The following is a 14,482-nucleotide window of genomic DNA, read 5'->3' on the forward strand; positions in this document are numbered from 1 at the left end:
AGATTATTTAGGTTAATCTTTCTATCTACCCAATGGGACTCAGTGCTCAGTCTAGAAAATACCATCAGAGATGCTTAGTTTTGCAGTTCTCAAACTGTGGATTTGTGTCTCCAGAGGTAGCATGCTTGTTAACAGCAAAACTGTTTTTAAATAAATAAATAATATATAGAGGTGAGAAATAACAGACCTCAACTCTATTGTCCCTCTGAAAGTTTGTGTACACAGAGTCAATCCCTTTCCTCTCTCTAAAAGTGCAAAGTTTCAAAAAGTTCAATGAATAGAAGATTGTTGGGGGCGGAATAGATCTGGACAAGGAGAAGAAGTCTGGAGATAAATGTGAGAAGTGAGCGACGTATGCTTTTTTGTTAAAATATTATATGCTTGCTGTTGAAGAAAAAAATCCAGAATACTTAACGTTGTTGTTTTAATTAAATAAAACAATTTAAATGTCTGTCTGGTGATGTTCTTCTCCTAATACAGCATGACAAGAAAATCCTCCAAATATTAATGATTAACCTGTTGATTTGGAGATAGTTCACCTCCCAATGACTTCATAAATATCTGCTTCAGTTACCTTTGGTAAATGAAATAACCAACCAATCATTCATTTCAGATTAGTTTTACAGCTATATCAGAAAAAGTTTACATTTTTAAACAGTGATTTAGTTTGAATAGTGTGTACAGTAACTCCTCACTTAAAGTTGTCCTGGTTAACATTGTTTCGTCGTTACGTTGCTGATCAGTTAGGGAACATGCTCGCTTAAAGTTGTGCAGTGTTCCCTTATAATGTTGTTTGGCAGCCGCCTGCTTTGTCCACTGCTTGCAGGTAGAGCAGCCCATTGGAGCTAGCCGGTGGGGCTTGGAACCAGGGTGGACCGGCAGCCACCCCATCAACTCCCCTAAGCTCACTGTGCAGCAGCCGGCCAGCAGGCTGTCAGTTGCCAGCAGTTCAGCTGTCCCTCCCCCCGCTGCCATGTGCTGCTCCTGCCCTCTGCCTTGGAGCTGCTCCCGGGAGCCTCCTGCTTGTGGTGCGGGAAGAGGGGGGGCTAATGTCAGGGTGTCCCCTTCCCCTCTGCTCCTGCCCCCACTTACCCCTTCTCCATATAGAGCAGGGTGGCGACACAACAGGGCTCAGGACGGAGAGAGCTTGCTGGTGGCAGTTGCTGTCTCATCTTCCTGATAATTTAAAAAGGCAGTGTACTTAGAGTGGGGCAGCGTACTTAAAGGGGTAATGCACATCTCTCTCTCCTCCACCCACAGGGTGTGTGTCTCTGTCTGCCATGCTGTCTCCCCTCCCTCCATTCGTGCTGCCTTGTAGAGTATGAGGTTACATTAGCAACAATTGTATTAACCCTTGAGGGCTCCGCTGAATGCTAGTTCATCATTTAGGCATTCCCTGGGAAATACCCCACCTCTGACTCCTCCACCTCAACCAAGTTTCACAATCATCATTGCTGTGTACAGTATTAAATTGTTTGTTTAAAACTTATACTGTGTGTATATGGTTTTTTGTTTGGTGAAAAAGATTTCCTTGGAACCTAACCCCTCACCCCATTTACATTAATTCTTATGGGGAAATTGCATTAGCTTAATATTGTTTCGCTTAAAGTCGCATTTTTCAGGAACATAACTACAACGTTAAGCAAGGTGTTACTGTATCTTCTAAAAATGAAATCTACATCTATCTCTGAGTTGTGAGGAATATATATTAAGGTTATAACAACCAACAAGAATGCACTTTTATGTTGAAAACCATGATTAAATCGAGTCTTCCTGACTAGTGATTTAAATCAAATCCACCCTGCTGGCATGGCCGTGCAGAATAGTTGCTTATCATTAAACTCTGAAACTGATGGCAAAGTGGAAGTAATCTTGCATAATAGTAAGTAATTTTGAAACGTTGGCAGTGACTGTGTTGTGCTTTACCTACTGCAGTTTGCTGCCAGTTGGAATGTCTATCTTCAGTCAGTTGTCACAGGATGACATGGTTTGTATACTTTAGATGGCATAGAAAGTCTTGACTAATACACTTATGAGCCACAACAACAGGTATCTGAAGAGAATTTTGGCATATTCTGAGGATTCTTCTATCTACCTCCAATCTGTAAAATTTTTGTTGAGATTTTTATTTATAATTTACTTGGATTTATTCTTTACTTTTATATCATATGTCAATACACAAAAAGGTCACTGAAAAAATGTTTGGCTTTCTAACCTGCCTTTGCTGCAGATAGAACAAGTAGAAACCACAAAGTTTCACAAATCACACAGGCACAATGTTTCTTAGTTTCTAGCAATATAACCGTCTTTTCTCACTAGTTTTTAAGATAGTTAAATATTCACATGGAAAAAAGTCATATTCAGAAGTAAAGTACAAAGATTACATTTTCCCATCTTTCAGATTAGCAGCCGTGTTAGTCTGTATTTGCAAAAAGAAAAGGAGTACTTGTGGCACCTTAGAGACCAACCAATTTATTTGAGCATAAGCTTATGCTCAGATAAATGTGTTAGTCTCTAAGGTGCCACAAGTACTCCTTTTCTTTTTGCGTTTTCCCATGTGTTGAGAGTAGTGCCACCACCCCGAAAGGATGTTATCAATCTTAATTAGTAAGTGCTGTAGACCTTTTAAAGCACTCTACATACATGTTGTGTTAGAGGTATGATTAGCTGCACTAATTAAGCAAATTAGTTGGCTGTTTCTAGTGTAATCAACAGTGGAAAATATTCTCTTCTGTTTAATATCAAGTTAAGGTGATGGCAGGAAGCTCAAACTTCTTTCAGTACTATTGTTTCAGTAGCTACCTGCCTTAACTGCAGTACTATGGGCCTTGGTTATAACACTGAAGCGTCCAACATCATCTTTTGATCCTGTAACATAGATATAACTGAATCACTTCTGAATCTTGCTACAGCCTTGGATTTCACTAGGTTTACTCTAAAAACCTTGGACTTTACCATGCCTTATTCTAAATGCCACACTGTGTCAACCCTAGAGTGTGCTGTTGAGTTTTAACTAGGTCCAGCCAAATGATATGCCAGTTGACCGTCAAAGCAGAGGCAAACAAGAAATTATCTTACTTCTGGGTTTGTCTTTTCTCCTTCCAATATCTGGGTTTGTCTGACCCATAAGATAATTTAAATAACCTTTCTAACTACTTTGAAGAAAGGGATGAGGAAGAAAATGATTGGCTCATTGTTTCTGAAGAGCCTAAAGTTTAACAATTCCCATGGTTGGAATCTGCTCAGAAAACTGAGACGCCTCTTAAAACATATGTCCTACCATGTATAGCTTCTTCTGATAACATCTGCTTGTGAAGTAACTCTTATTTCTGTGCATGCTTATAGAGATGAAGGCTTTACTCTTATGGTTTTTCTTTTGAAATATAACTGCTTCAGAACAGGCAAAGACTCTGAGCCAATTGCCCAACGTTTCCCAAGGCCTTAGATTCCAATTTTAAACTGAAAGTTTAATGTGGCTCAGTGAAACTGAGTGTGCAGTCGACTTCTAACTAGAATTGGATTTAATGTACTTTCCAGTGATGCCCCTCTCCCAAACTCTTTAAACAATAAAAAGAAAAGGAGTACTTGTGGCACCTTAGAGACTAACCAATTTATAAAGTGAGCTGTAGCTCACGAAAGCTCATGCTCAAATAAATTGGTTAGTCTCTAAGGTGCCACAAGTACTCCTTTTCTTTTTGCGAATACAGACTAACACGGCTGTTCCTCTGAAATCTTTAAACAATGTAACTGTAACCTGTCAGTATCACTTTCTCTCCTCTCTATCTCCACTCTTGCTGTTTGCCACATAAGTGCTCACCTAATGGATCACAGTTGCAAGTGTATTTTTAGGTCTCTCTGATATTCTCTGGATTCGCTGCTTGAGATGAGACTGCATTCTCTACTTACTGTTTCTCCAAGGAATCATTAACCTTTGATCTTGAAAAGAGAATAGTAGAAGAGCCTTTTTTCATTTTGTGTACTTAGTTTGTCATCAGGCATTTAATTAGCATTTATAAGTACAGAGCACACATTTCACAATATGTAAATATTATTAAAATACTATGAAGACCACTTCATAAATTGTTAAGTTGGTTTGAAGGTGATAGTGGTGGAAATACTCACCAGATATTGAGATATGGCTGAACCCTGTAGCCTTAGAAATCTGCACTTCTGTTTTATTCAGTTGCTTTGCATTTACTAATTTGCATCTTCTGTGATCTTATTACTGCTATTATTATTACTTAAAATGTCTGGCTTCTTCTATTTAAATGTTGTAAAATGTACTGTGACTCAGAAAGGTTTGGCCTCTTGACTACGGGGAAGTAGCAAGCCTTTGCTACAGCAAGGGAAAGCATAGAGTTTTCTGTTTCTGTAGCAGATGGGTCATAAAATGGGTGGAAAACAAGTGGCTAAAATGAGTGCAGGGGTGGGGAGTGCCTGGATGTCTCATTAAGGGCAAGGGAACTGGGAGGGGGGGTGAGGGCGGGCAGGGGAGGTGATCTTCAGCCGCCTTTGTATTCCCCCACACTACACAGTCATTAGATCTATGAATGAAGAGGGGGCTCCTTCTGCCAATAACATTCCCCCCCAAAATCTCTGCTACAGAAGAGCCTGATGCTAAATGCACCCTTTTGTATGTAACAATTTTAGTTAGACTAAATCTTTTCACAATGAACCTGATGCTGTTTCATATTCATATATATATATAGTGGTTATTCTGCTGTGTTCTAGGAGCTTGTTCACTAGCATGTGCAATAGCATTTTTCAGATGTCCACTTCCTAACTCCAAGTGCCTTTTTTATACACGTGATTAAATGAATGGGTCCTGTAACTGCCTTCTTTGTGGGTTTATGATAATTTGTTTTTCAGATCTGAGATCCTGATTTTTTTTTAAACACAACATTTTACTTTGTGTTCGCTGACATAAAAGGTGATACAGAGAGACAAAGTGAGTGAGGTAGTATATTTTATTGGACCAGCTTCTGTTGGTGAGAGAGAGAGAGAGAGAGAGAGAGAGAAACTTTCAAGCCAAAAAGAGCTCTTTTTCAGGGCTTGGAAGCTTATCTCTCTCACCAACAGAAGATGGTCGAATAAAAGCTATCTCACCCACCTTGTATCCTGGGACCTAGATGGCTACAACTACACTGCATACATCAAAGGTGAAAGGCTGTGTAACAGTTGTTCCCTGAAATCATAGGGGAATATGGGTCAGGGGCATGTCTGGTTAAAAGTTGACCTTTAGTCGAGGCAGTATAAATGTCCTAAAGAGTCACAAAGATAGCATAGTGGGCAGCATTAACAGGTAGATGTGGCTGGGGAGGTCAGCAATATTATTTGTTTGGGAAAATCAGCTGGGCTGGTATTCACTGTTTTGTTAAACAGAGAAAAAGCATGCTGAACTGTGGTTGCGTGTGGTGTGGGTTTTTTTTTTTTTAAAACTACCTTGTTTTGAACTGGTGGGCTAACTTGGTTGATGTTACAGCTGGTTTCAGTAAGATAGAAAGCAGGAGAGTGTGTAGAACAGGCAAATCTTTCTCTCCTGGAAGGACACTGTAAGATTTCTTTACGCTTGTATGGATGTGAATGTATTTTTAAAGAACACTTACGGAAATGAAGTTCTGTTTCAAAATGACATTTTTAAAAAATCACAGTCAACTTTTTAATATTCTAAGATTTTGCTGAGTCCTAAGAAAGTCACAAACACCCTAGCTTTGTGATTCACTGTTTGGGGTGAGGCTTATTAGCATGTACTGTACGGAAACATTTTGCTGACTACTAGTTTGCCTGCAGCTAAAATGAATGATTGTTTTCCTCTTGGTCTGAATGAGTGGTGTGGCATCTGTGTTACTAAATGTTGGCAAATCGAGTTGATGAATAAAACGCATGCTCAGTTGAGCTGTGCCCTTCTACCTACTTTACTGACAAACATGTGACTGCCTCAGAAATGTGGAAGAGGGGAATGCATGGAGCAGATTATTAAATTGGCTTTGGAGAAGCAGAAGAGAATTTCCCTAAAGGAAAGGGCTTCAAGGAAACTTCTTTTTTTTTTCTTTTTTTTTCTTTTTTTTGCTACACAGCCAGTATTCATTGTGAAAGTGCGTTTTAAAAAAATAGTAGTAGTTTTGTTTGGGAAGCTGCAGTTCCTCTCTTTGTGAAGGACTGCTGAACGGGGATTTCCCTACACCCTCCCCCTCCCCACCCCGCTCCCAGTACCTCCCCAGTGGTCAACTAGTTACATGCAGTGTTCCCAGTTTAGTCATTGGTTGGAAATTTGAATGGAAATCGAAACATTAATACACACTTTAAAAGCATTTACAGTGTATGATAAAATACTTAAACCTATTATGCTTTTACAGGTACAAAAATTATGAACACAGACTAGCTTCCTCACCCAGCTGTTGTTTTTCCTGACCATGTCAGTGCATTCATTTTGGTGATATTGCCCAACCTAATAATTTCAACTTATGATTTGTAAGCAAGGTCTGAATGAGCTCTCCCCAACCGCTAATGATGAGCGGGGTCAGGGGCTTGCCCCACTCTGCATGGCTCCCGGAAGCAGCGGCATGTCCCTTCTCCGGCTCCCATGCGTAGGGGCAGCTTGGGGGCTCTGCTCCCGCAGCTCCCATTGGCTGGGAACCGCAACCAATGGGAGCTGCAGGGGGTGGCGCCTGCAGACAGGGCAGCATCCAGAGGGGCCTGGCCATGCCTCCCCGCAGGAGCCGGGGTGGGGGGGGACGGACATGCTGCTGCTTCTGGAAGCTGCTTGAGGTAAGCACCACCTGGAGCCTGCACCTTTGACCCCCTCCCATGCCCCGACCCCCTGCCCCAGCCCTGTTCCCTCTCCCGCCCTCTGAACCTGTCTGTCCCAGCCCAGAGCACCCTCCCGCACCCCAACCCCTAATTTTGTGAGCAATTATCATGGGCCACCATGCAATTTCCATACCCAGATGTGGCCCTCAGGCCAAAAAGTTTGCCCATCCCTGGTCTAAGTGCTTAGACCTGCTGTAGGATAGCATTTCTGTGGAAGACCTTGCCCAGTCTGCACTAGCAGTGAGGTTCCCCCCACTGAGAGCTGAAATCACTGAAAGCTGGGTGGAACCTCAAGAGACCGACTCATAGAGGTCACGGTGGCAGCAGGAGATGACGGCACAGGAAAGGTGGTATGAACAGTGGCACGATGGACAACAACAGCTGGAGTGAGTGGCAAGCAGCTGGAGGAATGAACAAGGTGCCTTCTCTCTCTCGCCCGCCTGTAGGTGCTAGATGAACTGATGCAAAAGCATCTCTGAACTCTGGATCTGCAAGGACAACAACTATGAGTGAGGTGCAGCGGAGGGAGTAGGGAGGGGTACGTTAAAGGAACATTTGTTTGTTGGACTATGTTTTAGTGACTTTTGCTCCAGAATGCTAGATTTGTGACTAGGGAAACTTATATTAATATACATTTTCTAGTCGGCCAAGATTTTTAAAATGCATTATTTGTCAAGGTTATTATCTCACATTGTCGCTATCTCGAGAGGCCATTATCTTGGGAAGTTTCTGTACAAAACATTCTTATTATATTATAATTACTTTTTACATAAGAACGACCATACTGGGTCAGACCATTGGCCCAGTATCCTGTCTTTTGACATTGGCCAATGCTAAGTGCTTCAAAGGGAATGAAAAGAATAGAGCAATTATCAAGTGATCCATCCTCTGTGTTCCACTCTCAGCTTCTGGAGAACAGAGGCTAGGGACACTCAGAGCATGGTGTTGCATCCCTACCCATCCTGCTAATAGCCTTTGATGGACCTATCCTCCATGAATGTATCTAGTTCTTTTTTTGAACCCTGTTATAGTTTTGGCCTTCACAACATCCCCTGGCAAAAAGTTCCATGGGTTGACTGTGTGCTGTATGAAGAAATACTTCCTTTTGTTTGTTTTAAACCTGCTGCCTATTAATTTCATTGGGTGACCCCTAGTTCTTAAGTTATGTGAAGTAGCAAATAATATTTCCTTACTCATTTTCTCATCAGTCAAGATTTTATTGACCTCTATCATATCCCCTCTTGGTTGTCTCTTTTCCAAGCTGAAAAGTCCCAATCTTATTAATCTCTCCTCATGTGGAAGCTGTTCCATATCCCTAGTCATTTTAGTTGCCTTTATCTGTGACTTTTCCAACTCCAATACCTCTATTTTGAAATGGGGCGACCAGAACTGGACACAGTATTCAAGATGTTGGCATACCATGGATTTATATAGTAAAAGTGGAGGAGCTTGGTTTGCCAGACTGATCAGCAAACCAATGCTGACAACCTATGTGAAAAGACTGCAAAATACCAAGCCTCTGGACTTCATAGACATGCAGAAAACCTTATAAACCAGTCACTGTCAAAGCCAATTTAGAAGTACTTAATGAGGCTGTTAAGAATGCTGGAGAGACAACACAGTTTATGCAAACAAACATGGCTGTCTCATCATACTTCCTATTTAAGCAAGAGATACCACACACTACAAACTGGGGACCAATGTTAAGTGCATCGTCACTTGTTAATTCTGAAGTTGGACATTGATTCTGACTAACACCAGCAAATGCTCGCTATCTTTCTTCAAGAAACTCAACTGGCTGATTAGAAGCATGTGGTGCAACAGTGAAAGACTCAGCAGTTGAAAAAGTGAAGAACTCTCTCACCGCATTCAGAAAATGTGCACACACGGCCGATGATGGGCGTTAAGTATTAAGTCATTGCGTACGTTATCTTGGTGTCAGTGGTAGGCCAGTAGATGCATTTCTAGATGTTCAGGTTATAGAAGGCATATCGGCTGTATCTGTGACAACCCACATCTTAGAAGAGTTAAATGCTTGTAAACTGAACCCCAAACAGATGGCTGCTTGTGCATTTGATGGAGCTGCAAACTTCTCTGGAAGACATAGTGGAGTACAAGCTTTGCTCAGAGAAAAGTGTAATCCTAATCTCTCCTGTACACACAGCAGAGGCCATCTATTCCAACTGACACTAGTCAAGATGCAGAATCTTCAAAAGCCATTAAAAAAAGCCATACATTTAATGTGTGTTATATGTTTTTTTTTTCCAGCAAGAGTCCAAAAGGACTGAACGTCTTGGAAAAAATAGAAGATACACTAGGACTGAAGTTCGAATGAGTCCAACCTGAGAGAACCTGCTGGCTTTCTAATGAGCAATCTTTGGCTGTTGTCTTAAAATTACTGCAACCATTATTATTGACTTTGGAAAGCATCTACCAAGATGGGACGGATCGAAGTAGTGAGGCTGGTTAACCACTTTTGTTACTAAGTTCAGAGAAGGCTATTGCTATTCTCTCTCATAAGTCTACTGTTGAAAGCACTTGAGTTATTAAATAAGGCCATCCAGGCATCTGGTGCAACAGTAGTAGATCTTTGTGCAGCAATAGAAGCTACACTTATATAAATCGGAGAGAGAGTCATTGAAAACATACTGTAAGAAGCAAAGACTGCAGTTCAGAAGTTGACTGACTAAGGCATTTATATTGCCTACTTCAGTAAAGAGGACAAGAAGTGTTTGTTAAGCCAGCTGAAGAAGTACACAGACTTGATTCTTACAAATCTACAACAGCAACTTCTGGATTCTACTAAATCTCTGTCTAGCTTTTACAGATGCCTGTCTTATAAAACACCAACAGTTGAGTGGAGTGAGGCAGTACCACCAATGGGGCTGCTATGTGATCAGGACAGAACAGAGAATTTGAACACAGAGTGGAATATCATACAACAAACGAATGAAGATTTGATTTCAACTTCTTCTTTATCATCACTAGTGGTTTGACCCAATCTGTTTGCTACGTTTCCTGTGATGAAAGAAGTAGGAATTCATCTCTTGCTACTCCCAGTCACAACAGCTATAGTTGAGCATTCTTTTTCCTCATTGAGTAGAATTTTGTGCTCTGAAAAGAGGCACCTTCTGCCTAATCATGAGCATATCATGAAGGACCGAAATACCAGACACATGAGAAGCCACCAAAGATGAACGCACTGCATTTGAGAAGTTCAAATTACAACAAGAAACCAAGAAAGATGTAGATGTAGTGCTTCATAGTAGGCTTGAGTAGCTAACTTTAATTTGTGTGATGATTTTGAAACATGAGTTAAATCTAATAAAAATGGTCGTGAAATATTTTTCAGTTTTTATTATCGTGCCATACAGCCCACTTTCGCCCTATGGTCGCACCCCATGTCAGCTATCACCCTCTCCCCCCCGCCCCGCATATTCAAATGCGCCCCCCCTCCCCTTTTTCAATTCCTGGGGAAAATGCTGTTGGTGAAGGAAAACTATTGCCATGAGATTTTCCAGGTCTCTAGGGGTGTAGTAATCTAAGCAACAGACACTCCTTGTTTTCAGGGCTCATACTGATGAAGTGATTCTCATTGCATCACTTTTTTTCTTAAATCTGAGCTTTTGGAGAGGCTAGGTTATTTTTTCCATGGGAGCTAATGTGTCTGTGTATTTGAGACATTCAGATTAAAAATGTTTATTACCTAATCCCTTTATATTAAAACTAAAATCTTTTAAAATGAATATATCTTTCACTGTTGATGCTGTTTGATTTACTGGTTGTAAATCTCTTAGCTTAGATAATGGAAAAAGCATAGTTGATTTCACTTTGAGATTCTCATGCACTAGCCTAGTGGTCCTCAACCTGTTCAACCATAAATCAGCCCATACTGTCTACTCTTTTTAGTCTAACGATTTCTACCTTCTATCTTGTAATGCTTAAGGAGTCTTCTTTAGAATAAGAAATAAGGATTGCTCAGATAGCTTTAACCGCATTGCACTCATTAATGTGCTGATGAATTCACATGACTAACTCCTGCTGAAAATATGACACTGAATGTTAAAATATTCTAGTTTCTGGAGTTCTCAATAATGAGTTTTGTAGGATATAGGAAAAAAAATGGGGGAGAGGGTCTTTAGTTTATGATTTGGCTGCAAATTTGTTTTCTCTATAAAGTCAGATCTGTGTGGAGGGTTCTGCCAGTTGAGGTGAATGTTCTAAGTACCTTTCTGTTCTAAGCACCTGAAAGAGCTAACACTGTATCTCTGTATATAGTTAAACAGAGAAAAGTTTCTTACTGCTTGCTCTATACTATTTTCTGAATATAATTTGATTAACCCATTATGCTGTTCCACCTGTATTCTAAGGGTATATATACAATTAGACACCTGCAGTTGGCACGAGCCAGCTGACTTGAGGTCGTGGGAATCAGGCTAATGGACTGTTTAACTGCAGTGTAGATGTTCAGGCTTGGGCTGCAGCCCAAGCTCTGGGACTCTCCCATCTCTCAGGGTCCTAGCACCTGGCACCAAACATGTACACCTCAATTAAACAGCCCCTTAGCACAAGTCCTTTGACCCGAGTCAGCTGGCACGGGCCAGCCACCTGTTTTTAATTGCAGTGCAAACATACGCTACCTCCATTCTGCAGATATACACACCATTTGGTTCATTTTACCAGTGGAAAAACCTAATATAATTGGGAGAAGATAAGACTCCTATTTATAGGCTCATAAATTAAGGCCAGAAAGGGAACATTAGATCATCTACTGAGATTTCCTCTATTGCACAGGCCATCTGTCTGAAATAGGCCATATGGAATTGGGTCGTACTGCACATAATTGCAGCCCACTTCATGATATCTCCCAAAAACATTGTGAAATTGAGCAAGCCAGGGATGTTTCACTGGAAATGGAGTAGCTTCTGGACCAATAGTTCCTCTGCGATAGTAAAATCAGATTTGTTTTAACTTTTTTCTTTTGGCAGAACACTTTCTGAAAATGGCAGAAGCCCATCAAGCAGTAGCATTTCAATTTACAGTAACTCCAGATGGGATCGACCTGCGAATGAGCCATGAGGCTCTCAGACAGATCTATCTTTCTGGTCTCCATTCCTGGAAAAAGAAGTTCATGAGATTCAAGGTAATGAGTTCCTGTAGATTTGAATGCATAATCAAAATCTATTTGGTATTTTTAAAACTTGCTTGGATTTTGCGTGAGTAGAACTAAATATTGATGTAGCTATGGAAAATGATAATCATTCATCCTGATTTAATCAGTCTTTTTATTCTAACAGGCTGATTTTGTTCTCAGTTGTAAGTGCAAACATTGAGTTATGCTGAAGAATTTAGCACTGAGTGATATTTTGTGGAAACAGTAAAATAGCTATATGAGGGCTAACATTGAGGCATTTTTATTGCCCTTTTATGTATGAGGCCCAGGTGCTGTTCTAAATTTTACTCCTAAGGGAATTCCGTGCCAAAAATTTAAAATTCTCTGTATTTTATTTGTCTATATAACACTACATAATCACACGAGTTTCAATTATTTTGGTAATTTATTTCAAATACCTGTCAGCAAGTATGTCTGTACCAATACAGACGACAAAAGAGATTCCCTCAGAGGTAGAGTTAATGAAACCCTACGACAACCCAGTTCCTGTTTCTCTGTTATGCTTTTGTTGGGCACCTCAGTCTGGGTGTGTCACGTGTGCCAACTGGGCACATCTTGGGGGTTAACTCTGCCCCTCTGGTCTCAGACACCCACACCCTCTACTTCCCAGAGCCCAGCTGCATGGCGTACCCCAGCCCAGACACCTGTACCCTCCAGAGCAGAGCTCCATGATTGCCCCCCCCCACCCCCCTGCAGCCCAGACACCCACCCCCCTTTCCCGTCCAGGGATCCAGAGAGAGAAACAGCCTGATGTTGAGTCCCAGGCTTGTACAGAGTTTCCTGGACGATGCCTCCTTCCTTCAGGATGTGCTGGGAACCGCAGCTGCTGGGAACCTTCCAGCACCGCCTTTCCTTCCTCCTTCCCCCTGGCAGTGTCCTGTATTTGTGAGCTGGAGAGCTGGGCTCTGCTGGCTCCAGCAGTCCCTAATGGTGGCCAGCAGCTCTGCAGCACCATTCTGCTTTGGGAAATGAAATTCTGCACAGAACATTAATTCTGTGCAAATTCTGCATTGCACAGTGGTGCAGAATTCCCCCAGGAGTAAAATTAAATAAATCTGATGGTAGGGTTCTTCCTTCGCTCTTCAGTTAACAATAGTCCAAATCCCAAAACCCAGAAGTAGCATAACATGGGTTGTTACATTTGGTGATCATATTGTTAATGAGAAGACCAGGAGTGAACTAACATAGTGTTTAAATTAGAGTAGGTAATCATTTCAGATTGAGAAAAATTTGTCACTCTTGGTTAAACAAAATTTTGGCTCTTCTAGGCCCCAGTCTTCCAAACATGTATGCTTCTCATTACTTACAGAGAAGTCTCACTGAATTATTCCCCTGTCTAAATTATTCACATACATAAGAATTTACAGTAAAACCCTGATTGTGCATACTTTCTGTTAAAAGTAAGTTTCCAAGTCATCAAAACAAATATTCATGAAAACATGGTGACTTTTGAAGATTCTGATGTTACATACATGTATTCTAGTAAATTAAACTAAGAAATAGATAGTGGCTCTCCGATGCATGGAACACTTAAGTCAAATCTGGGTTTTACATTAAATTCTAAATATTGGGGTCTAGATTGCTGTGAATTCAGTGAGCTTTTTTCCGAATGTCTGTTTTTACATTATGCTTATTTATGCATTATTACTATTAGTATTGACAGATTGTAGTCTGACATAACTGTATGTGAAATATTGAAATTACTTTTTAAAATAGTTTTATTATAAATATAAAAGTATACTTGGGATTCTTATACAACTGTGTGAAGAGAACGGTTTTTTAATTATATAGAAAACTTAGCTGTGTTTTTAGAATCCAAATTGATAAACTGTTGCTGCCTCACTGAGCATTTGTTTTAGAGAGGCCAGTTTCAGATGTAGTGGATATTCCATTAAAGAGTTACTTCTGCTAAAGAGGTCCATTCATTTCAGCCTCTCTTTAGCAGTCTTCCCCAGTGCAAAGCGCGGCCCCTGCTGGCACTGCTTCACGCTTGCACAAGACTTGCCGTTTGGGAGGGCAAATGTATGTATATTTGATATATAACTGAGAGTCTCTAAGCTCATTTCATGCATCATCTTGATATAACAGCTTCTGAACCGCAATTTCTTCTTCCTCCCAATCTAGTCATCTCATCTGTGTCCATCTTCTTGTTCTGAGTTAGATGTGTATTTGAAAGAAAAATATTGGATACTAATGTTAGCGTCCTCTTAAAAGCTGTTTGTATCATTAAGAATTTTTTTTTTGTATTGTGAAATAAATGACTTTCATATGGGAAGGCTAAGTAAGGGATTCTGTTTTTCCAGAATGGAATTATCACAGGCGTGTATCCTGCTAGCCCATCCAGTTGGTTTATTGTAGTAGTGGGGGTGATGTCAACAATGTATGCCAGAATTGATCCTTCTTTAGGAATAATAGCTAAAATCAACCGGACCCTGGATACAACGTAAGTAAACTAGTACCTGTTTCCTCTGAGTGAGTGAATCAGGTTTTTTTATGCAA

The 14,482-nt window shown here is 40.7% G+C and overlaps 1 protein-coding gene across 2 annotated transcripts in view; it reads left to right on the forward strand.

Moving 5' to 3' along the window:
• The window catches only part of CPT1A (carnitine palmitoyltransferase 1A), a 70,062-nt gene that overhangs the window by 12,359 nt on the left and 43,221 nt on the right, over positions 1 to 14,482 (forward strand). For both annotated transcript variants that reach the window (XM_048855763.2, XM_048855764.2), the window contains 2 exons: positions 11,799 to 11,953; positions 14,287 to 14,426. In XM_048855763.2, the coding sequence (XP_048711720.1) occupies positions 11,813 to 11,953; positions 14,287 to 14,426 (281 nt within the window). In that variant the 5' untranslated portion in view covers positions 11,799 to 11,812. Of the gene's footprint in view, positions 1 to 11,798; positions 11,954 to 14,286; positions 14,427 to 14,482 lie in introns of those variants that run through there.

The sequence above is a fragment of the Caretta caretta genome, chromosome 6 (assembly GCF_965140235.1).
Source record: "Caretta caretta isolate rCarCar2 chromosome 6, rCarCar1.hap1, whole genome shotgun sequence".
NCBI lineage: Eukaryota > Metazoa > Chordata > Testudines > Cheloniidae > Caretta > Caretta caretta.